This window comes from Haliaeetus albicilla, chromosome 2, assembly GCF_947461875.1.
Source record: "Haliaeetus albicilla chromosome 2, bHalAlb1.1, whole genome shotgun sequence".
NCBI lineage: Eukaryota > Metazoa > Chordata > Aves > Accipitriformes > Accipitridae > Haliaeetus > Haliaeetus albicilla.
In genome coordinates this window covers 37,528,809-37,554,196 of record NC_091484.1, presented here as the reverse complement: position 1 = coordinate 37,554,196, position 25,388 = coordinate 37,528,809, and the positions used below count along the sequence as shown (strand labels likewise).

The window sequence follows — 25,388 nt, the reverse complement described above, 5'->3', positions numbered from 1 at the left end:
TATTGAATCGATGTGGATTCACTTGAATTTCATGAGCTTTGCACTTGCGTACCAATGGAGACGGTGGACAGAAGAAACTGTTCTGCAAGTGTGGCCCCTGTGTGCCTTCGGTTACGTGGTCGTTCCGGCTGATTTAAAACATGATTTTGTTTGTTGCTAAAAAGAGCAAAGAGTTTTAAGTATAAGAGAGCAGAGTGAAAAAAGACCTTACAGAGATACAGTCATAAAAAATTCTGTTCAGACATTTGGCTTGCGTATCTGGCTCCTCTCGCTCTTGAGCACTGCAGCCTGCATCTCCCAGAGGGAAGGGTTACATGGTGATTTTTTCCTCCATTGTGTATTTTTACCTGTTCAAAAACGGTTTTGGAGAAGCATTTTCAATTACCTTTTTTTTATATCCATCTGCTCTTTAAAAAGAAAAAGTGTCCCTATCTGTAATAATTACCATACTTTGCATAGTTAATAAAAGTCCACTTAAAATAATGGGAGAATAGGACTTGTATTAAATTCCCTGGGTCATTTGACTTTAACAGTTGCATTTGGTGGGCAGTGGCAAGTATAGTTCTGCCGATGATGAGAATCAGCAAGCTGTTTAAACGTAATGGATTTCAAAAGTCCATCATAAATAGATCTGTTTTATTACTGTCATCCAGGTAAGAGAGAGTGCCTTAGTAATTTCTCTGGAGATGTCATACTTTATAGTATAATTGAGTGTAACTATACTGCTTGTCCCTCGAGAGTGGTATTATTTTTAAGTCTACAGCTGTGTTACATCCAGCCTTGTGATAAAGGGAGGATAAAACAGAAAATAATTTTGACTCTGCGGACCCTTGCTGCGGGTTCTCCCAGGTTGCTCTTGGCTGGATGGATGCAAAGAGGTTTTGCATCTCGGCAGCATTTTGTCCTTTGTAAGTGCTGGGCTTAGAAGTTACACGGCTATTGTTCTGTGCCATTGCAGGGGAATGTATATGTATATTATATACATATCTGTCTATCTCCTGATGCTGGGACTGAGCAGAGGTGTGTGCTGTGGTCCTCGGTGAACTCGCTGGAGCTGGAGTGCATTGCTGCTTTTACTAAAGAGGCATAGCAAGTGTTCCTGATTAGGGCAGAGTGCCCCTGTGAGCCTTGTTTCCTTTGTAAAGTGGATTTTAAAGACGGTAGGGATTCTGCTACTGTGTATGTTTCTGTGAGTACCTCATCCTGTATCGTTAATGTGGAGATAGAGCAGCCTGCAATGAAAAAACAAAAATGATGGAAAAAATGGGATCAATTTATGTGGCAAAAATGGCTGTTTAATTGGATTTCATAGCAAGGTTGGGCTTTTCCACTGATAAAGATGCCACTAGGGTGTATTACAGTATTGTTCCACCATATGTGCACTGGTGCAAAGGCCTGAAAAACATGCAAGACTGCTCCTGGAAAAGACACCCAAAAAACTGTTTCAGTAAAATATTCAGGAAAAGTCATAGCGTCTGCATCTTTTTCACAGCATGGTTAGAGGAGATCCCCAGGCAAATTTAATCAGAGTTTCTGTTTCTAATGTGCATTTTATTAACCCTGTGTTTTATTGTTCAACCTATACATTGATATTGAGTCAGGTTTGGTTTTACATATTCAGAAATGCTGCTAAAAATCTAGCCATTTTCGGTGATGCTTGCGACTACATTCATTACCAAATAAAATGTTAAAACTCTTTCCATTTGTAGCATCTCAAAGATAACGTGTAAACCACATTAGCTCCAACGCTGAGGGATCTGGCACCCGGCGTAATAAAACACCCGGTTATTTTGTATTTTATTAACTGCCCCTTCTCTTCAGTTTGCATAATAGTGAGTTAGATTTACATTTGTTAAGACGGCCGTGCATTACTCTTAATAGAAGACATGTCAAACTTCCCGTTGCCGGTACTGCAGCATGATAAAGTAACCTCATATGATACTGATGAAGATTTCGTTCACACTTGCTGGTTTCATGCAACGTCTTTTTTTCCAGATGGATACCCTATTGTAAAATGATTTCCTGCTTTAGGCTCTGCTTTGTGTAGCTCTCTGCTATGCCATCTTTCTATGAACTGGATAAACTGCCTATTAAATTTAATTACAGCCTGAATGACTGCACATCTTGATCTTATTTTTCCTCCAATGTACTGTATTTCACCAAGGTCCTTGAGGATGAAATAAAATAAATCTGAAGGATGCATACTCCAGTAGCCGAAAGAAATGTTTCAAAGGGCATTACAATGACTGTTAACCCATTAGTTTTGGACCGTTTTGAAGGCTATTCTTTAGGTTTAGGATTATAAAGACATTTTCTCCTATCTTTTCTTCTGTCATTTAAAAAAATAAAACAAAATAGAGGAAGTTGCCACAATAGAAATTCAAATAGAAATGATGAAGTTAATTTCTTATCCCTTAAAAAGAGGGGGAGTGGGGGAAAGCACGTATGCACCTTCAAACTGTTCAGCGTGGTTAGCGTTTATTTTTTGCAATAAGGGCCTAATGTAAATATTACCGTCTCGAACCTCCACCCTATTACAAGTCAGGATGAACATTGGGCTGGTGGTGCCTCTGGGACCCATCAGGACTTCTCCCTTCGTGGCTGATGGTGGTCGTGGCGTCTGCAGAGACAACCCCGGGAGGGGGTGGCAGAGCATCACAGCCAAGCTGAGCTCGCCCCACGTCCCCTCGTCGACCTCTTCAGGCCCTGTGTCCTTCCTGTGAACCGAAGAAAGCTGATAAGCTGATGGGCTTCGGAGGTTTCTGAGGAGGTGGACGTCCTTGCCATCAGCAGTGATGGTGGCAGGCTCGCTAGAGTTGTTTCCTGCAAGAAAGTGCGATGGGTGTAAATTGAACGCTTTTCGATGGCTGTTTATCTGCTGTGTCTGTTAGACTTTTAGGTAGAGACTCCTCTCATTTAACTTTATTTTAAAAGTTAATTTAACATTTTAACTTCAACCAGCTAAGACTAAGGCACCTAATCACATCGGCTTCCCTTGCAGCTGGGGAGAATGCCACCATCTGAGGGGATTTTCCCTTAATCTGCCTTAAGTACCTATCTGGAGTGGGTGGGCCTTTTTTTGGAGATGCCTCTCTCTTTCTTGGTTTGTCAACAACCTCAGATGAGACATGGAAGAGAGAAACTCTGCCTTTGTTTTTCTGTGGTTGCAGCTCAGCACCTTTTGCAAATTTATTACCAGCATATTTTTACAGGTAAAATTCCTCTTGCAATGAAGAGGTTGCCCAGATGCTGAAGGCAGCTGCAACGCACACTAAACTTGGTGGCTCATGAAATAGTGGGGAGGCCATCATGCTGACAGCATCCCAAACAGCACTGGATCAAGTGCTTGCAAAATGGGAGTATGCTGCATGGTGAAGAAAGAGGAGAGGGGCCTGGGGTATTGCAGAGCTGTTGTTACCTGTTTTTCTTCACCCCATGGGAATCACGTGTGGGTTGGAAACAACTGGCCAGGTTTCCCTTTGACACCATCTTTTGTTGGACTAACTAGCATCAGATCGATCACAGCAACTTTTGAGTCAGCCGGTTCTTGGCTGACATGTTGAACTTTTTCAGGGGTTAAGTGGTTATTCTGAATGTATGAAAACACGAGTTTAATCACAAACTTAACACAGATTTTCTACGCATCCTAGAAAATTACAGACTTTTGGATTAAGATACATGAATATATGGAAACACCCTCTGAAAGGTGTAGCTGGAATGTCCTTGTAACACTTCAAATGGTAGGGTATATGTTGGATGCACCGTCAAATGAGCATATAGCATTCATCAGTGCACATGGTGTTTTTCCTAACATCGTGTAAAGAAATACTCTTTAATTCATGGGAGACTGTAGCTTGAGAAAGCTGTAAAACTCTTGCAGAGCCACAGAGCAGATAAATTAAGTAGAACTAATTTGCTAAGACCTTAAGTATGTGAAACTATGTTCCAAATACTGTGCTGCTTTTTCCAGATGAGGACCTGATATTCTTGTTCCACTGTTCATTTCTATTTTCTGGGGTACAACTGTAAATTGTCTCTCTCAATGCACTTATTATATAGTGGCAAGGAAGAATAATGATAGTGGCATTTGGAAATGTTTAAGTTCATTTGTATTCCTTGTACAGATGGCCTCTGCAATCGTAAGTAACAGAGAAATATCCAAGGAATTTTCAGGCGATTAATCCACGTTTAAAACCAGCATCATCCCAACAGCAAGCTGCAGAAAATGCCTGGAATGTTAATAGAAAGTACTTCTGGAAGGAATACTCGGTTGTTGTTTCTTTCCCTTGAAAACCATTTACTGAAAGGGATGTTGTTGATTTATGGTGCCTTCTGTCTGTCTTTCCAGAACTCCAGCGCAGATCATCGGGTTCGACTGGACCTTGGGCTTTGGGACAAATTCAGTGAACTTGCAACAAAGTGCATTATTAAAATAGTGGAATTTGCAAAGCGATTGCCAGGCTTTACAAGTTTGACCATTGCAGACCAGATAACTCTACTTAAAGCAGCCTGCCTGGATATACTGGTATGTATTTTTAACATCATTGTTATGCTACTAATGTATTTTCTGTTGCTCTTTTTACTGTAATCGACAGCGAGAGGGGGGTCAAATACTGCCCCGGCCTTATGGTTGCAAACTTGAGCTTACCGGGTAGTGTGGTACAGTCACAAGTGGACTCTAGCACATTACAGACCTGTGTTATGTGGGATGAGCATACTTTTCAAAATAAGTCCTTATAGTTTGTGGATTTCAGTATAGTTGCAAGAAGGGCACATTTTGGTATTGTGGCACTAACTTGAAATATGTGCAACTTTGGAAAAATTTCCTTATTGTTAACGCTGAAGAGAGATCGGATTCTCTTTCCTTCTTCCTCCCTCCAAAACATAATGCTCTGCATAAAGGATACCTAGAAAGACAGTCCGCTGTGTAACGTTTTAGGAACGTGCTGTACCTGTGTTCATGAGGTGATCCGAGAAACAAGATAAAAATCTTCAGAGTGAGGTTTTTGCAGGTTGTAGAGGGGAACCTGGTGTGCCTGGAGCCCGGCAGGCGCACACCTCCGGCATGCAGATCCCCCTGCTTTCACCAGTGCTGCAGGCACCTGTGGAAGTGGACACTGTAATGGAAACTGTACAGATTTTAGCTAAATGTCATTTCATTTTAAATAGGCAAACATACAACCTGCAGATGGTCTTGGAGTTTTGCTCCAGACTTTGCCACTATGTCAAGGCAAACTGTCTTTACTCCCTTTGTCTCTGGTTGTTTCTGTCATGCTGACCTTCAGAGGAACCCTCTGGGATCTCAGCATTTCTTTATCAAGACCTTAGAAGTCTTCAGGCTTTTAGTGGCAAATACGCTTCTTATTATTGGTCGTAGCAGTAACTTTGAGTAGAACAGTTAGTATTTTCAGCATGTTTTAAACATATTTTAAATGTTTTCTGAGTACAAACCTTCAGGGCTTCATTGAGCCAAGCACGGCCAAGAAGCCCATTATAGGATGGCTACTGTAGATATATTTTTTGGCATGACACAGAATTTTGAACTAGGGAATTTGAAGTAATTGATCTTGGAATTTCTAAAAGTGCATTGCTTCAAACAGGATCATATTGAGGAGGATGTTAACTGCTGTGACCTTTTCCTCTTGTTTTGTCAAAAGCCGTTTTGAAGAATCGCATCTAGAAGACATTGATGAAGGAGGAAGAGGGGTGAGAGAGGGGAAGGGTTATCAGTCTCCAGCCTATTAAAAAAGGGAAGGTTGAAGTTGGCCTGCCGTGCTCGAGATTCACCTCTCGTTGTCCCCTTTGTCCAGGCGCTCGTTCAGACTCGGCCATCTCATCGTTACTGTGTGTGGTCCCTCTGCAGGGCAGGGCCATTCGTTACCAATTGCACGCCCGTCGTCACCAGCTCTGTCCTGATAAGACGCAGTTACGTTCCCCTTACACCGAAAGGCGTACCATAATCGATAAACTGTGGCGCTGCCTTGAGTGTATTCTGCCAAACATACGGGACAGAAACTGCTTTGCGCTTTGATGTTGTAACCAGTAACAAATGGTTAATGCAGAAACTACCCAAAGATGATGGGGAGGAGTCAGGATATAGAAAGAATCTGCACATCCAAACTCTTTACCCCTAAAACTTCAGCCCTTAAGCTGCCACCCCCTATTTGCTGCTGCCATGCCCTGGCTCCGTAGCTGCTGGAAAAAAACCACACCGTAATTCTGTAATTGCTCAGGATCCTGCCAGCTCCTGACGCTCTTTGTTGGGGTGGGTAACTGGAGCTTACCCCAGGAGTGTGCACAGGCCCTGTGGCATGGGGTCCTCACGGCAGCTCCGCTCACTGCTTTTGTCGCCAACACTGGCTGGACGATATCAAGTATTTAGGGTAGCCTTTCTGCTTGGGGTTTTATCTGAAGTGCCTAGATAAAGGCACTTCACAGCCTTTGATCAAAGTGACTAAATAAAAGCCTAGATGTCAGATTAGAAAAAGAGTAATGAAGCAGGTGGTAAATGGTGACTTTATTTCAACCAATTAATGGATAGAAAGGGTTGATTCTTTAATACAATTCACTACCTTTACTTTGTGGCCATGTGGCAACCTTCAAGCTCTAGTTATAAACTTTATTGAGACCTGTCATTCCTGATCACCTGCTCATTCTCTTTTTTATTTTTCACGAAGCCGGAGGTGTCACATCCGAGCAAGCAGGGCGTAGCGAGTGCCATAGCTACCCGTAGCAGGGAGGAGCTGAGGCTTTTTCAAGAACGGGAGCAGATGAGACGTGGTTGCCGTGAAGAGTCCTAACTTCCCTGCGCGACATTTACACAAGCTTTATGTGACTATTTTATGTGCTGCTTAAAAAGAAAAAGGGATAATTACCACAAGCACAGTAATGCGCAGTGCACGCGCTGTCTGTGAAATGCCCATATCCATTAAACCCACATCACCTGCACATAACCGGAATTGCAGTGCAGCTCTGTATCTTTATTTAAGCTAAACTTCAGTACTTGGAGCGGTGTTTTAATAGCGCATATTTCCCCCCAGCAAGCCAGTTCTCCTAATGATGAGTGTTTCGAACGCTTTATTTGGTTGCGCATTGAGACGTGGACGAGCGCCGTTCCCCTTCCTGCTGCGTGAGCGCCCGCTGCCGGTGCCTGCCCGTGGTCTGCTGCGTGAACACGGGCATGGGCCTCACCGCTCTGCGCTCACGATCCCGCTGCTGTGCAATTCCCCTGGACCTGTCCCCAGAGCCCCGGCACGTGGGAGGAACAGCGTGGGGCTCCCAGCCCAGCCAGGTAGGGTGGCCGGGCTCTCCCCACCAGCAGGACCCCAGCTTCCCTGCCCGCCTGCCCGTCAGCACTGACTATGGGGGGGGACGGGACCCTTAAGCATTTATAGACCCTGCCGAGGGCTCTGCTCCATTGGTTCCTGCGGCCGTGGATGCTTAAAGCCCCCCTTAAACAGGCTGACAAAGGAAATGGTGCCAGGAGCTCAGTAAACTCCGCTGGGTGTGTGCCAAAGAATTGTTTTATATACAAACAAGCAAAATCTCTGGAAGGGAAATAACATCAAGCCTCGCAAGGCAGCTGAAGGTGCCAATTGAGGATGGTGGAATTTATATCTGCTCTGGTGCCAAAAGTTCCACGGATAAATATTACTAAAATTCAGTCAGTAACCGTCATAAATTAAGTCAGTACTTCTGTCTGCTGGTACGCTGGCCCGGCAGCGGTCAAGCATCACTAGCCTCACCGAGCTCTGGTAAAATGAACGTGGAAAGAGTCCAGAGTCCAGCCTGTCTTAAATCTGATGGATAAAAACCTGAGAAGTCCTTGAACGCTAATCCTTAATAATGTCATTTTTGCTTTCTGCTGTAAAACCCTGAGTGTTAATGCTAGGAAGGCATTTGTGTGTGCGGAGCAACCCATGCTGATGGGGTATGGCAGCTCCATGGAGGTTTGTTCATTGTTTCAGAGTCACCTGCTTGGGTTTCTCCTCTCGGGAAACTGTCCCAGCCAGCTAAGGCAGCTAGCATCTAACAACAGGATTTCTTAAAATAAAAGCCCAGCTTGCCTTAACTAATCTTTTTAAAATGAGTAACAATTCTATAGTAGCAACAATTTTGTAAATGCAGCTTTCTGGATGGTTTTGGTTTTGTGCGACCCATAGGGTTTTTGCTTTGCGCTTTGTGACTGGCTCATAGGAACCCCAGATGCTTCAAGATATAAATATTCCTTAAAACAAAGGGTCCTTTAATCATGGGCAAGAACCTTATTTATGGCTCCAAGTGGCGTTTAAGAGCAGAGTGACAACTAAAATACTTGGCTTGGTTACAAAATCTAAACAACACTGAAGACATTAGGAGGATGTCTTCTAGACAGCAGTTCAGTTTAAAACAGAGAAAGATACCGTGATTTCTTATTCTGAAGTGCTGACATTTCCCATATGTTCTTCAGTGTGTATGAGCTTGAAATCAGCTTCACTTTGACACTGGAAGTTTGCCCAAGAAAGGTTTAGCAGCGAATCAGCAATATCCATGGCGTTTTGCAGATCTCGATGAAGGACACAAATTTAAAAAAAAAAAAAAAAAAATTTCAAATGATCTGTCTCGGCGTTTAATAACAGCGTGTTGTGGGATAATGTCGAAGGAATGCAGGAGAAACCTGAGACCTGATAGCTGCAGTCAAGCTAAGTGCATTGCAGAAAACGTATAGTTGAGCTTCAGCTGTGCCAGTGCCCAGCAGAGCTGCTGCAGGCTCCTCCAGCGCTGTGCAGGCTGGCACAGCATTTAGGTACGAAGCCTGAAGTCTGCCTTTTGCAAAAAGCCGTCCTGCTTGCTGCCTAAGCCTGGAAGTAGCTAAATTCCATGGGACCTTTATGTTTTAGTTCTCAATTTTGCAAGGCCCCTGGAAGTCTGTTTCTGTGCATGCCCACGGGGGCTCTAGGCTGAGTCACCTAACCTCAAATTCATTCCCGGTGAGGATCCAGCCTGGAAATCTTCCTCAGCGTTAACCCTGGGGGGCTGTGATCTGGTAGGTCTTTGCTGAGCACCCCTAGCACGCACCCCCAAAAGGAGCGGGGCTTTACGGCACCGGGGGGTGAGCACGGAGAGCTTCACGGCGGGGGAGCCAGCAGCCTGTTGTATGGCAGGAGGTGCGCGTTCGGCCGCCGGGTTGTTGGGGATGACTGCTCCGGAGAACCCCAGTCCCTCCGGGCCGGGAGTCTCTGGGCAGTGCGGCGCTGGCAGCCGGTGTCCAGACTTGCCCTCGGAGGGAGGGTACGATGGAACTGTACCTGCCAGCTCTGCTTGGGCAGCTGCCGGTGAGGCTGCGGGCAGCCTTCAGGAAACACCGTGGCGTTGCCCAATTTAGTTCCAAGTCCTGCTCTGCTAATTTGTTGGGCTGGCAGTCCTGTGGTTTGGAGGGAGGAACTCATGTTACTAAGGCTTATCAATTAAAATAGCACCGGAATAAAAGGGGCTGCCTTTCTCCCTAGCTGAGCTAAGGGAAAATTAGTACCACTTAAGAAGTACAGAGCCTTGTTCCTCCACAAGTTGGATACCTGATCATCACAGGCCACATACCCTTACTGGAAGGCAGCTACTCTATATGCAGGCTTCAGATGGGGAGAACTGCACTCCAGTTTCTCTTGCATGCCATTAGAGAAGTAAACCAAGTAGCTCTTGGGTTTCTCAGTAAGTATGCAAAGTTTTCAAACCTAGCTTTTCTTAAAAACAACAAACTCTGCATGTTTCTTCTCCTTTCTATACAAGCCTTTTAATGATTTAAAAGAATAACCAACAGTGAACTTCAGGAGAGAGAACTGCTGGTGGTCACTGGCAGGGCAGAATATGGTAAACATGCTGTCTCTTATTGACAGGGTGCCATATTTTACAATGTTAATTTCTGCTAATAATCCTGAAATACAATTTGGCTATTACATAAAACCTTTGGAGTTACCAGCAGCCTTTTAAGATCACGTATATTAGTTGGGGAATTTGTGGTCAGTGAAGAATTTGAGTGCTGCACGTTTGTATTTGTGCCTCTCTTTGTCATTGATTCAAGTAATTTCAAGAGCTTGTTTTCATTCAGGGGTAGGGGAACGATGTGAAACATGCCTGTCCAACCCCATAGAGTCTCAGTGCTTCGATGTATACCCACAATGTGAGATAAGATTATTGCTGAGATAGAAAATAGTTGAAGAGCCTTCTGCAGAAATACACCCTACTGAGTCTCTTACTAAGGAATTTAAGAAGAGAAATAAAGGCTTCCCTGTAGGTCTTTTACATGCTGTGTCCTCCTCACTCTCCTCCCTGCTTATTTGGAGCAGTGTTGCCAGGCAAAGATGAAAAGTGGGAGAACCAAGCCCAGACTGGTCAGCTGCCAAGTGCTGGGGCCTCTGACTCAGAGCTTCGGCAGCTATAGGAATAATTAAAATTCTCCCTGTGCTCACTTATGTTTGTGTAAATCTTTTTTGTTGAGTCTTTAAAACCAAGTAGGATGGCTGTATGGGAAATAAATATAGTCAAGCCCTGAAAAAATATAGCTGTAGTCTTAGCCTAGCTAATCAGCTAGACTTCTACAAGGTTTTATTTTAGTTTAGTTTAGGGATAAGCCTTCTCCCCCCTCTGATTATTTTAAACATTAAGCATTGATATATATATATAACAGAAATATGTCAACATGATGGACATATCTTTTATTTGATCCTTAAGGCAGCGTTCATTAATAGCAGCTGTACAAATGAGCCCGTGCCGTACACAGTCTTATCACGGGACGCATCCTGGGTCTGCTCTGAGAGGCAAAAGCGTTCACGCACTCACTCTCTGGCCGTGCTGCCACCTCCGCCGTGACAGCACTGGTGACACTGCAGTTACCCCAGAGGCATTTACTAACAAAATGCAGAGCATCCTCGGTGTTTTATTCATGTGTTTTGCATTCCTCCGTGTCCAGTTAGAGGTGTGAATCCCCATCCTCCCCTCGAACGCTCTCTCGTCTGGGGTCAGTGCTGGGTAGCTGTCGGCATACAAGCAAGCTTGCCAAAACCAACACTGCCTGGGCTTGCACGGGAGCGAAGGACACGGTCAGCAGCGGGAAGATAGGCTTTGCACCAGGCAGGCAGGGTGCGCGCTCTTACCATGCCCAGGGCTCAGGATGGGGGAAGCGCCGGAGCCTCAAGGAAGGCTGGAGGCCAACGGGCCGGTGAGGAGGTTCAGTGTTACGGCACGCGCAAGTAACAACAACCGTAAGAGAAGAAAAGCTGGGCCAACTGCCCAGGCTGCCGGCCGGGCTGCCGGCAGCCCCGCACGCTGCGCTGTGGAGGTTCAAAGTTCGATAATCCGCTCGGGTGCGAGCTCCCAGGCTGGCAAGACAAGCGGCGCTCCGTGGAGACCATAACTGCAGCTGCTCGGGAGCGGGAGGGCTTTGCACTGCTCTCGGGGTGCTCACGCAGGGTTGTGTTCACACAGCGGTGTTCTCCTGTCTGCTGTCTCGGACAAAAGGAAGGCACCCCAAAGCACAAGTTACCACGGACAAAAGGAAGGCACCCCAAAGCACGAGTTGCGTTCTGCCTCTTTCACCAACTCACAGCTGTCTGCGCTCACTCACACAAGATACCGCAGAGACACTCTGTCCTTACCAAAGACACAACCCAGAGAAGCACTGTCATGCAAAATTGATCCCCCAAATCAGTGAAATATGTTTATATGTGTTCAAAGAGGTGAGATATTTTTATGATCTTGCTGGATCAGATCAGCAGTGCGAGAGCATTTTAAAGTTAGGTCTGTAGAGCGTACTAATTAAAGAGCGGTTTATGTGAGTATTATGGTAATGTTGGTGACATGGGAAATGGCGAGAATTGCGTAGAAGTTTTGATTATTTCATAACTAGGGGGAAAATTTCTGTTCTTAAATTTCTGTTACAAAAAATACCCATAGTCAATGGACTATATTTATGTTGTACCGGAGAATTTTTGTGCTACTAGACCTGAACAAACTGGAGTTTGATTTCGGATTGTTTTGACGTGACCGTGTAGTGCAGTTCCGTGGGTCATTTGCCACCATCGAGAAAATGCAACAAACCTCTCATGGATTGAATTCTTCAGGTTTTTTGGTTTTTTGTTTTTTTTGTCCTTCCACAGATCCTTAGAATTTGCACAAGATACACACCAGAACAAGACACCATGACCTTTTCAGATGGCCTTACCCTAAACCGAACTCAGATGCACAATGCCGGATTTGGCCCACTGACTGATCTCGTGTTCACGTTTGCCAACCAGCTCCTGCCTTTGGAAATGGATGATACAGAAACAGGTCTCCTTAGTGCCATCTGCTTAATCTGTGGAGGTATCGTACAGCACGAACTCAGATGCATTTGAAATACACACGATAATTATTATCTTCAGTTCTGTTTTACTTGTTTGGCTTTCCTGTACTAAAACATATATATAAAATATATATATATATATATATGTAATATTACTATATATGTTATATAAACCACTTAACACTGAAGGTTTGTTTTCCACTGGTGATGGTTATTGGTTTTATTATTGATATGTTTTTAAATGAATCGAATCATTCTGTCAAGCAACCGATCCTATTATTTGCTTGATAAAGGACTACAGGATATATCCAACTGCATTTCTTTATAAGCGGTATATGGGTACCTGTATGAATGACCTTTGTTACGGCAAGATGCCCGTTGCACAGCTTTTAGTCATAAATATAATTGCATGCATACGTGTATAGTTACATTCACATAGAAGTCATCAGTGATAACTTTAGAAAAAAATAGATTATACTTTGAAATTAGCATAGTGGCACTGATGATGTGATTTGGGGGGGGACTGATCACAACTTGAAAGGGACATTGTCAAGTAAAATCAGGTAGAATCATGGTTTTAAATACAAAAAGCAAAGTTGCAGATAATTTCCAAAATCCTCTGTAAATTTCTGTTATTTTAATCCCCTAGTCTCTCTCTTCCTTTGCAAAATCTGGACCAGCAGTAGAAACACACCTTGTTTAGTTGGGCCATTTTTTTTTAAATGCAAACTGGGTGCTACCAGAGCATGTTTAAAAAACAACTCAGTCTTTGCTGACAATGGCCCTTTAGTACAAAATCATTCCGATTTTATGTGTCTCTAACCATAGCCCATCAAAAGCATTGATGGGTTCTGAGATGTCATTAGTATGTGACTGGTGCATCCTGGTTCATGGGTGACATTTGTTGTCACTCAAGCTAGCACTGCCATCTGCTGATACCTGATGGTAACTCACTTTATTTTAGTATTGATACAAAAAATAAATTAGTGGTTAATCTCTTTGTATACCTAGGTAGCTTATCAATGACGCATACAAAATTAATTCTGAAATACTGTTTGCAGCGAGGTGTTTTCCCCTTGGAGAGGGAGATACAAGAGCAAACTGGTAATTCCAGACCACTCAAATGACAAACCTTTCCAGTCACCAGGAAAAATGAATCTAAGTTTGAGAAAGCCATGGTTTATCCTCTTCCTGTGGCATACTCACTACAGAGTGTGGGTCATAATTGGAGAGAAAGATGAAATTCATGGAGTTCTAATCAAGAACATGGAGGAGCTTCTGTGATTTGCAGTTTGTAAAAAAAAAAAAAAAATATTTAAAATCATACGAGCAATATGATACTTTTCTACAGATCGCCAGGACCTTGAAGAACCAATGAAAGTGGATAAGCTTCAGGAACCATTGCTTGAAGCACTGAAAATTTATATCCGAAAGAGACGACCCAACAAGCCTCATATGTTCCCAAAGATCTTAATGAAAATCACAGATCTTCGTAGCATCAGTGCAAAAGGTACAGTGCCTCCCAATAATTTGGCAATAGTCAGTGTTACGTTTCAGAGGAAACTGGCCTAGAGACCTGGGTTGTTATTTTTTTAATATGTCAAAGAAAGGTCCTTGTGACCTTTCTCTTCTCTTCTTCTTTATGTAACTCCCGTGTTTAAATTGGTTCTACTGTAAACATACATGGTGCTACATTCTTCATGCAACTTAGGGTAGAGGTAGGTTAGCAAATCATTAGCACGAACCCTTTGTTAGTCATTTTAAGACAAGATAAACCCCTGAATTAAACCTTTGTTAATGTTTACAAGGGGGTGCAGGTCAACATGTACTTTGTATCACTAATGGCTTTCAAAAAACCAAAGTCTGTTTACAGACATCAGAGAAGACTTCTGCATCCAAAATCCCCCTAAACTGTGGTGTGACGTACTGAAGATTTAGAACTGATTTGATCCAGGAATTTGGAGATTCAGCATCTCTAATCCAAACTCACCATGTTTACTCATGGATCAATTTTACTTTAACATTTTGTGTAGTCTCACATGCGATCGATTGATCATGTGAAACGCACACAGTCTAAACGCTATCACATAAATTCTCTAAACACGAGTATAGTCGAATGCTTCCATTTCACCAGAGAGGTTCCCTGGTTAGTGCTTTGTCCCTGGACACCTGCAGCCTGAGAGGGGAGGCTGGGCAGCTGTTCTGAAAGCAGCAGCGGATGGTCAGCACTGCGTCAGCTCGTTAGCAGCCTCTGCGCACGCCTGTGCTGCGGAGTTGAAGGTGACAGTGTTCCTCTCGTTTGTGTACCCCTGTATCTCCCCAGGACCCAGTTCCAGATGTGTCTAGCTGTTCGGTATCTGTTCACCTCCAGCCTTTCTGCGGACCTGTATCAGAGTTGTACCAGCCTGAATACAGAGTCCAAAGTGCTACCATTCTCATTTTTTAGTGTTTGATGCAGTTCCACTTTCTTACTATGCTTATTCAGCTACAGATTTGCTACCCCTGACAGATAAGCAAGTACATGAGCTTTTACGTACAGGTACCTATGTAGCTATAGACTGGATTTATGCTTTTGAAAAGATTACTGATTTCCTTTGACCTGGTTTTTGAGAAGACTTCAGGGAAAAAACCCAGCCGTTAAATCACTCAAATGCACTTATTTTACATTAAAACCTGAACTGTTATACTTTAAACAATATAGATCTGTTAAAAGATGAAGCTATAGCTATGTTTATAAAAAGAAGTGAGCAATTTAATTGGATTGGTTAGTACCTAAAGAGTAACTTAAAAGGGAAACACCAGACCTGGAAGCAAAACTATCCTAAAAAGGAACTGCTTACCAGGTTACCCCCCAGTAAAGCAAGCTCCATCCAACTGAATCCACAAAATAAACTTACTTACCGCAGTACTGAGCTATAAAAATATTTAGGGGGAGCCCTTTTCATACTACTGTTCTTGCTTGTGGGAAATCTATTTCCACTTTCCTGCTTCTTTGCCAGAGCCCTCCAGCTCCCTCAAGAACACGGCTCTGTCTCTTTATGTTCAACGCACAAGAAAAAGGATTCTTCTTTCCATTCTGACATAAGTATTTAATTATATCATTAATGTTTTATAGTAGAACTAAATCATACCAAAGGACTGGTGATGTCCTGGAGGGGTGGGTGTGTCCTGAGTTTCATTTGAAAAGATGTACATTAGAAGATAATGACTTCTGATGTTACATGATCCCTGAAAGCAATTGCCAAAGTAAGCATGAACTGAAAAGACTGAGAATGTCTCCTTATACTGGAGTTCCTTATACAACTACATTCTTCTGTGGTGTTAGATGTATTGTAACAAAAGAACTAAGTATTTGTGGGACCGAAGCAAGAGACCGTCTTCCAAGCTCTCTTATCCCAGTATTAAATTGGACGGTTGCAAGACCTGAAAAATTACTGTGGCTCTACACTGGAATAACCACACAAACACTTGGTACTGCCACTGACCTGCTCTGTACCAGCAGAAAGCAGATATTTAACATGGCCAAATTCAGCTCATTAACACTGCTCTGACTACAGCTGGTTTTCAGAGCAGCTCTCGACATAATTCTGCATTAATTTCTTTCTAACCATAGTGCTTGCTCCTTTGTTCCTAACAGTTATTTAAGAGACTTTTTAATCAGCATTCAATTGGAAAGTTGCTCATTGCCTTTGTAGATGATTTTGAAGCTTGTCAGTTAAGACATGAACATAAGCGCTCCCTTCCACTCTGGGGTTACCACTGTGACTGACAGCGTGCTCTCTCCAGCATGTACATTGCAGCAGCATGGATAAGCAGAATCTATCCAAAGGTTCTCTCCTCTGGAATGGTTCTTCGATAACCAGACTATTTCCTCTTTAATTTTTTTGGCTCTTCTTGCCTTCCTTCACTTGTAAAAAGCACAGATTCCTGTTCTGTTAGACTCAAAATTTAAGATGATCAGGAATCCTATGCAACTGACCAGGTATTCGAATGCTGAATTTATGGCTGCAAATTGCCTGGTGTTGTCCTGGTAAGAAAAAGCTTTTTCCCTGTCAGCAGCAAAATATGTTGTCCTGGTTTCATCTGGGATGTAGTTAGCTGTCTTCCTAGTAGCTGGTACAGTGCTATGTTTTGAGTTCAGTATGTGAAGAATGTTGATAACACTGATGTTTTCAGTTGTTGCTCAGTAGTGTTTAGACTACAGTCAAGGATTTTTCAGCTTCTCATGCCCAGCCAGGGCACCTGACCCAAACTGGCCAACAGTGTATTCCATACCATGTGACGTCCCATCTAGTTTAGGAACTGGGAAGTGGGGGGCAGGGTTTTCGCCGCTTGGGGACTGGCTGGGTGTCGGTCGGCGGGTGGTGAGCGATTGCCCTGTGCATCATTTGTACATTTCAATCCTTTTATTACTACTGTTGTCATTTTATTAGTGTTATCATTATCATTATTAGTCTTTTCTTTTCTGTTCTATTAAATCGTTCTTATCTCAACCCAGGAGTTTTACTTCTTTTCCTGATTTTCTCCCCCATCCCACTGGATGGGGGGGAGTGAGTGAGCGGCTGCGTGGTGCTTAGTTGCTGGCTGGGGTTAAACCACGACAGTCCTTTTTGGCGCCCAACGTGGGGCACGAAGGGTTGAGATAACGACAAACCTGACCAGAGCTTGTTAAAACAAATTTGTCCTAAGCATTCATTATGTTGATTTATGCATTCTTAGAGTTGTTGCTCTGGTTTTTAAGGCTCTGTTATGTATCACCTCGCTTGCTGTATGTAGTTCCTCTTCTACTGCTTATCATCCGTGGGAGGTGGATTAAGGTTTTCGCTTTGATGTATGGTATAACTCTGGTTTATGGTATGATAAAGTCATCAGCTGTGGGATTAATCCGGTATTTGCACTTAGCATTGTCACCTTTATACTGCGGGAGCCATCTGTGGGAAACTATTAATAATTATACCATTTACCTTTCCTCCATGGAAAACCAGTCTGTGGGTGGGGTACCTTTCTTCCCCTCTCCTTTCTCCTTCGGTCCAGTTACAATGGTGTTTGAGAATTTTGAAAAATTTGAATACTCCTGGAATGTTGGGACTAGCACGGTCCTAGCCCTACTGCTGGGAATTAGCATACTTCTGAATGTGGTTCAGCTCTCGTTTAAGGTTAAACAGCTATTTAAGAAGATCACCCAGAGATGTGCCCCAAGGCTGGATAATTATGAGTGGCAGGGTGTGTGGGGTAGTATGGGCAAATACCTAGAAAAGTGGGCACCTCCGATGTTTTGGAAATTCACCCCTGAACAAGTGCAGGATCCAGAAGAACTAGTAAAATATTTGGAAAAGGTATGCTGTCACCCCGGCAGCTCCAGAGAGATACAAATCACTGCAACGTGCTGGGGCCTGGCCCATGCCTATCGAGCCCTGTTTGACACCACTCAGTACCCTCAAGGGGAAGAGAAAGTCTCTGGACCTAACAACAAAATGGTGAGCACCGCGGCCACCCAAACCTTGGCAACGGGCGCTGCGGCCCCTCCAGCCCCGGCAAGGAGCATTGCAGGCACCCAGACCTTGGCGACAGGCACCGTGACCCCTCCAGCCCCGGCGACGAGAACTCGGGCTACCCAAACCTCAACAACAGGCACTGCAGCCCCTCCAGCCCCGGCAATGAGTACAGCAGCCACCCAAACCTCAGCAATGGGCACTGCAGTCCCTCCAGCCCCAGCGACGAGCACTGCTGCTACCCAAACCTCGGTGACAGACACTGCGGTTATCCAAAACCCAGTGAGCGATACTGCAACTGAACCAGCGGACCAACCTGCACCAGCATCAGTTGCCCCCGTACAGAAAAAGAAATATACAAAAAAATCAGTTCGCTTAGCGAAGGATGAAGATGAACCAGGGTCATCACGGGAACCGGAGGAAGAGGCAGAACCAGAGGTAATAACCCGGTCCCTATCCTTGAGTGAGCTGCGGGATCTGCGAAAAGACTTTGGCCGCCGCATAGGTGAGCATATTATCACCTGGCTCCTCCGATGCTGGGACAATGGGGCTAATAGCTTGGAATTAGAAGGTAGGGAAGCCAAGCAGCTGGGATCGCTTGCCAGGGAAGGTGGCATTGACAAGGCAATTGGAAGAGGGACACAAGCCATCAGCCTCTGGAGGCGACTCCTGTCAAGTGTGAAGGAAAGGTACCCCTTTAAGGAAGATGTTATATGTCAATCAAGCAAGTGGACCACCATGGAAAAAGGTATTCAATATCTGAGGGAATTAGCTGTGCTAGAGACGATCCATCATGACCCGGACAACCCACAATTACCCAAAGATCCAGACGAAGTCCAATGCACACGACCCATGTGGCGGAAGTTTGTACGGAGCGCACCATCATCCTATGCCAACGCATTGGCAATAATGGCCTGGAAGGATGAAGAGGCACCGACAGTGGAGGAAGTGGCTCGCCAACTCCGTCAATACGAAGAAAATCTCTCTTCCTCCCTACAAGCCTGCATTGCAGCTGTGGAGAAGCTGTCCGAGGATGTCCAACAAATCAAAGAGGATATGTCCTACTCCACACGTGTAAGGACCAATGTCTCAGCTATTAGGAGTGAGCGCTCCTCTTCCCAAGAGAGAGAATATAGAAGGTACACACCACGAGGTGCCCTGTGGTTTTACCTATGTGATCAGGGAGAGGACATGAGGAAATGGGACGGAAAACCTACCTCGGTCCTAAATGCACGGGTACGTGAACTGCGAGGAAAAACCACCACATATGTAAAGCACATTCATGCTTCGGTGTGGAACAGAATCTTGCTGTATATCCTCACTTTATTTGAGGTGTAATCCTAAATACTCCTGTCTCTTTATGGTCCTCACCACTCAGTAGCTGAATGTTTAATTTATTTTCAGTCCTTCAGCTGTAGCACTTGCTTACAAGAGACCGTTGTACTTCCTGAAGCTGTATTAGTGTTACTGCTGACTGTTGAGGGCTTTCTGAACATGGCTTGCCTATCACTGTAAGCAGCAGCAACACAGAGCAACCGCAGCAGCTGAACCCTCCTGCTTTACAGATCAGGCTTTTCCCAGCAACAGCCTTTCTTTTCACTGAGAAGTTTTGTCCATCCAGTGTTTGTGGATTCCTAGGGTTGTAGTAACTTACTTATTAATCCCCAAGCAGTTCCTTCAGAGTTAACTGCCTGTTTTTTAAATGCAGGCTGCTGCTCATGCCGTACCCCTGCATACCAACTAAGTACAGCGCTTCCTGGGAGCACTGAGCCAATGTCTTGTGCAAGTTATGAGCAAAGTGTGAGGTGGCTGCGTGTTCGTACAGCCTTTGCTGTATGCCTGCCATGTTCAAGCAGCCTTAACACATCTTAGGAGCATCAGGCACTATCGTGGGTTTTTTTCCCCCCAAACTAGTGTTAGTTGTTTGCTCACAGTCTGAGTAGTCAGGATTGATGTAGTAATTTAGTTTAATCCTACACACACTAGCCTGCAAAGCCATCTCTATATAAAAATACCTGTTGTTACACTTGACAAGGCCAAACACTGAACAGTTAGCTTCAGTTAAGTCAGTCAGTCAGATGTAAACAGTAGTAGTGTTTCTGTGTACTTTTGTGGTTAATTAGCACAAGAGAAGATGCCTGAAAACTGCAGAAGGCAGCTTCACAAAAAAAGTATCCTTTGCCTGAATTCATTCTTTTATAAAACAACAGTTTGTTAAATTTGGATTCTTGTTTCAGAGTTTTCTGTATGGGAAAGAAATGTTCTGACTTACATCGCTGCAGTTCTCTCACAGGATTCGCCTCACCTATTTAACACAAATCAGCCAGAATCGTTGTCATTCTATAGTCTTTGCAGATCCAGTACAGATTAAAAACTGTAAAGTATATTCCAATTTATAAACATCTACATGATCACAGTTTAATTTAATTTTTCAGTATAATTTAATGGCATTCTGGTTCCTTCTATGAAAAGAAGCAGTTCATCCAATTTACCTGTATTGTAATAATGAGTTGCTATGTCATAATTTAAAATTAATTTAAGGATTATTCATGTAACTCCTTTTTCTTGTAATGAATGAAGTCATTCACTTATATGATTTTGTACGCAAGAAGTATAGGAGGAGACGCCAAAGCCATTAAAATAACGTACCTTGAAATTTCTGCTGACGATGTTAACAAAAAGGAAACTGTACGAATCATACTAATGGAAAGGACTTTTTGTTTTCTTTTTAAAGGTGCAGAACGTGTCATTACATTGAAAATGGAAATTCCTGGATCCATGCCCCCACTTATTCAGGAAATGTTGGAGAACTCTGAAGGACACGAACCACTGACACCAACCTCAAACGGCAATACTGCAGAACACAGTCCTAGTATCTCACCTAGTTCAGTGGATAACAGCAGTGTCAGTCAATCCCCCATGGTGCAATAAGACATTTTCCAGCTACTTCAGACATTCCTAATACCTTATGTACAGGGATGAAAAGCAAGAAAAACATTTTTACTGCTGCTTAGTTTCTGGACTTAATATATATCTATATATGTGTATATATATATAGATAAAAACTCAACAAGGACCAAGAAATTTTCATATGTATCGATATATACTCCTTGCTGTTTAAACTCTTAAAACTAGAAAATGCAAACTTTTGAAACTCTAAATCAGCCATTTCATGCAAAAAAATAGTTAAGCTTCTGTTTTCTCCTCTGAACATTCAAGACTGCATGGTGACAAGACAGATCTCAAACTTTAAATTCTGGTTGCATTTCTGATGACTTTGTACATACAAATGTATGGCTGTATTTTCCATACTGGATGTTTGGTGCTTTCCTTTTGTCTCATACCTGAAATGATCAAGACACCAACCATATGAAATGGACTACTGTACACATCCAGAAAAGGAAGTTTAAAGGACTGTCTGATTTAGTTTAATATGAAAACTTGTCTTTGATGCCCTTGGTTTGCATCTCCTTCCTTGTAAAAAGTATACAAAAATTCACTGCACTAGCAGAAGAGACATCAGTATCAGCATTAACTGCCAGATCAGTTATTCAGATGTCATTTGTTCCACTGTTAATGTCACTTTAAAATTTAAAGAAGTGGTTTCTTACCTGGCTGGTGACCTAGCTACACGATTAACTACTACATTTCTACAGTAGTGATAGCCTCCAAGGCAGAAACACTTTTTAGTGTTACCATGTTTTTGTTTACCTGTTCACAAGCCATTAGGGAAACTTTGTGGGATGATAACCAGCAGACTCATCTACAGCTTTTGAATTGGCAAGTCTAGGGTATTTCCTTAAGAATCGACTGCCAGGAATTAGCTGGGTTATCCAGCCTTCCAGGTGCTAGGGAAGTACAGCTAGGACTTCCAGAAACACAAGGAGAGAATCTGCCTTCTTGGCCTTGTTAAATCACCATGAAGCAGAGTGAAAACTGTGGTAGAATGGTTAACAGATTTAAAGTGTCAGTTTCTTAGGTTTCATTTAAAGCACTAGTGGATTTTTTTTTTATATATTCTAGCAAGTCTGTGATGTACTTTCACTGGCTCTGTTTGTACATTGAGATTGTTTAACAATGCTTTCTATGTTCATATACTGTTTACCTTTTTCCATGGAGTCTCCTGGCAAAGAATAAAATATATTTATTTTAAAAAAAAAAAACACCCAAGTGTGTAGAAGTAGTCCCTCCAGCCCAAATTTTACACACACAGAGTAGTTTTCCATTTTTTAATGTTTAAACTCCATTTCAAAAAGCAGGTTTGCTGTTTGCAACCATGACAATTAAAATGTGCTTTAGCACAGCTGTCTAGAACATCTCTACAAGCCAGTCAGACAAATACATGACATTTCAATGAGTAAAAAAGAGCATAAAACTGTAGGTGTAAGAACAAAATGTTAAAATGCCTACACACAATAATAAAAACCATCAATTACATTATCACATAAAATAAGTCAAATGTACAAAAGTTTGCGACAGAAGGGACAAAAGGACAACACAAGATAGTTGTTGGAAAACATTTGTGTGCTCTTTGGGCACTTAATTAAACATATCAAAATCATCATCTTCATCAGACTCTGCAAAATATTTAACTTCTTTTCTAGCCCGGCCTGTCCGTGGCTTTGGGGCAGTTTCGGAGGCGAAGCCTGACTGAAAGATTTCCACATCAGAATCCTGGTCAAAAGCAGCCTTCTTGGATTTCTTTAGAAAAGAAACAACAAATCAGTTGTGATGCTGTGTACATTTTCCCTTTTAATATTCAGAATTGAAGAAAACCTTCTCTAACATAACATCTAATTTCTAAACACACCTAAACCTCCTTTATCTATTAGCAAACTATAATAAGAACATGTACCTTTTATGCAAAGTAATCCATTAGGTTCTTTTTACAAGGAGAAAAGAGCATAGATGGAACTGACCTTGCTTGGTGTTGATTTAGGTGTTTTCTTCCCAGGGTTATATTCACCTTCATTTTCTGAACTGGATGCTTTCCTTTTCTTTGCCCCTCTACCTTTTCCTAGGTGAGAGAATAAGATTTAACTTTGTTTTCTTTTTTTTTTTTTTTTTTTAATAAAACTCCACACTTCAGCAAACAACAACAAAAAAACCTAGTGAAATTACCTTAGTATGTCTACATGTTAAAGTTCAAATTTAGTTTACAACTCGAGCTTCTTCATAACAGCAGTAAAATACAATATATTTTATTTTCTCAGTTTTAAATCTTTTATGCTTCTTCCAAAGTTACCATTCACCCTAGCAATTCAAACTGTCAGTTCAAGACAGGGATAAACTTCATTCGATCAATGACTTCTACACTTCTGAAGTACTACAAGTCCTCAGTCACCTTCTGTACTGATTACACAGCATTAATTCATGTTTACTATTTAGTAAACTTACTGTTAACCTCAACTATCAACACTGGCACATCCTTTACAGACTCCTCTGGTTACACTGCTTGGTGCGCTGTGTTGCAAGTACTCTGACAACTGAGAACTAGCATACCAAAGAATTGGTTTAAAAAGCCTGAAATGACTACTTACTAGAATTACTACCAGAATTTTACTGTCTTGTAAAAAGCTGAGATCAAAAAAAAAAAAAGCAGTATCCAGTAAAACTGATGATGAACAAAAAAAGAAGGGGGTTGGAGCTGTTTGTTAAATACATTCCCAGCAGTGAAGGTCAGATAGATGATAAGTAAGTTCACACCTTGTTTGTCAAGAAAAGTCAGTACACTGTATTTGTCACAGAAGAGGCTCATGGCCGAATAATCTACTAGCAATTAATTTACTAATAAATCAATGTGGTGCTAGTTTTAGAGACACTAGTTCTGCTTCTTTATAAAAGTGACTGTGAACCTGTGTTACAGAGAACACAGATGTGAGTGTTGAGCAGCACAGCACCAAAACTCTTACCTTTGGGTGCTGCAGTCTTCTTTGGAATGCCGAATTCTGAATCTGAGTCAGAGTTTACAGTTTCCACCTTCTTGGCCTTGGGAGCTCTTTTAGGTTTAGGGGGCACATCTAGTTTTGCTGTTAGAAGTTAGAGATACTAAATATGTTAAATTCACATATCGGTTAGCAGTATTAAATTATATTAGATACTTCAGTTACAGCGTAAATGGCAGATATTAAAACAAGATGAGCGGTTTCTGCACTTGGGGAAAACACACTTCATTTTCTATGCTAAAACTGCATGGAATAAACAGGGGGTTTCCTTTGTCATACTTTGAGATGTATCAGTGCATTCAGGAAGTTCCAGTGTTTTTGATTAAATACTTTTTCATCTTTTTGAGCACAAAACAGGTTACCAGTAACTAAAGCAGCAACAGAAGTTCTCCAGGTTGGATACTTTTTTAAACACGTTTGGATACATTACAGTGATTACAGATACAGCTTGCTGCTTGTGACATTTTTGCCTTCACAGTGGTACAACTGCAGGACAACCTTCCTCACAATTACTGCAGGAGTTGGAGAGACAGTGCATCTGACTTACTTACTTACTCTGTGACATTGTTTTCTGTCAATCTATCTCAGTGAAAAGGAACTTCAGAAAAAGCAGAAAGGACAGGAAAGGGACATATCTATCTGCGCATTTCTTACAGAATTTCAATTAGTGCTATGCAACTAGTCTTGCTATCTTTAAGAGACAATCATTGGTATGTTCACACAATGGGTGACTAGTGATAGAATCACAGAATCACTTAAGTTGGAAAAGACCCTTGATTAAGATGATCAGATAATGCGTTCTATGTGCTTACAGACAAGTTGGTCTTTTGCAGAAACCTCAGATATGCTACTGACCTACCCACTATCAATCAGCCATGAATACCTCAAAGGTGATGGGACACATATAAAAAACACTCCAAATACCAGGAATATGGATGTTTGTGAGAACTCAAGCTTTCATTTATGGTATCACTAGAGAAATGCATTCAGACAACAAGAGTGTCCCCACAAACTTTTTGGCTATGATGCCTTCAACTGCTACCCACTGAAGAGTCACTGCACAAAGACAGTTATGTCTTTCCAGCTTTTTGTGATAATATCTACTGGGTAGTCCAAGTATCAGGTCCTGACAATATAAAAAAAAATAAAGCCACCTTTGGCATCACGGATGGGGGGGGGGGGGGGGAAATGGTTGTGTTGGCTATGGCAGCATTTCAGATGAGACTTGGGGAGGGAAGCAACAATGCTTGGGATGGAAGTCAGGAACTATATTTGAAAGCAACTTACTTAAAACAGGTCTCTCTAGGTATCTCGGCTGTATTAGCGTGAAGTAAAACTCAGTCACAAAGCCACAAAGACCTACCAGTCAGCTTGGAAAAAGTACACAGCAACTGAACGCAGAAAGAATACTTTCTAGAAGCATCACCAAAAGTAAGCAGCTCATTATCAGTAAAGGAGGGGACAGTGTTACCTAAGGTACATGATTTTAGGTCCCATAAGGCAACAAAGTCCTGCAGACAGGAAAAAGCTTACTAGCATAAGAAACAGACTAGGGGCCAAGGAAGGGAAAGATTCAGAAGTTTCATCAACTTGAAGATGCCAAGCAGAAATTGTGACCAGGAGAAACTTAGTAGA

At 42.5% G+C, this 25,388-nt stretch overlaps 2 protein-coding genes and 1 long non-coding RNA gene across 12 annotated transcripts in view; 1 reads left to right on the top strand and 2 right to left on the bottom strand.

Moving 5' to 3' along the window:
- Positions 1-21,680, top strand: part of RARB (retinoic acid receptor beta) — a 337,201-nt gene extending 315,521 nt beyond the window's left edge. For all 9 annotated transcript variants that reach the window (XM_069771329.1, XM_069771374.1, XM_069771318.1 and 6 more), the window contains 4 exons: positions 4,349-4,525; positions 12,132-12,336; positions 13,668-13,826; positions 20,543-21,680. In XM_069771329.1, coding sequence (XP_069627430.1) covers positions 4,349-4,525; positions 12,132-12,336; positions 13,668-13,826; positions 20,543-20,739 — 738 coding nt within the window. In that variant the 3' untranslated portion in view covers positions 20,740-21,680. The remainder of the gene's footprint in view (positions 1-4,348; positions 4,526-12,131; positions 12,337-13,667; positions 13,827-20,542) is intronic.
- On the bottom strand, positions 10,671-12,134 carry LOC138682078 (uncharacterized). The gene is made up of 2 exons (XR_011322297.1): positions 11,519-12,134; positions 10,671-11,481 (listed from the first exon to the last, which is right to left on the bottom strand). It is a non-coding gene; the product is annotated as an uncharacterized lncRNA (long non-coding RNA).
- Positions 21,681-22,023: 343 nt separating the features above from the next.
- TOP2B (DNA topoisomerase II beta) overlaps positions 22,024-25,388 on the bottom strand; it is a 70,874-nt gene continuing 67,509 nt past the window's right edge. For both annotated transcript variants that reach the window (XM_069771293.1, XM_069771303.1), the window contains exons 34-36: positions 23,721-23,837; positions 22,728-22,825; positions 22,024-22,509 (exon numbers count right to left, since the gene is read on the bottom strand). In XM_069771293.1, coding sequence (XP_069627394.1) covers positions 22,348-22,509; positions 22,728-22,825; positions 23,721-23,837 — 377 coding nt within the window. In that variant the 3' untranslated portion in view covers positions 22,024-22,347. The remainder of the gene's footprint in view (positions 22,510-22,727; positions 22,826-23,720; positions 23,838-25,388) is intronic.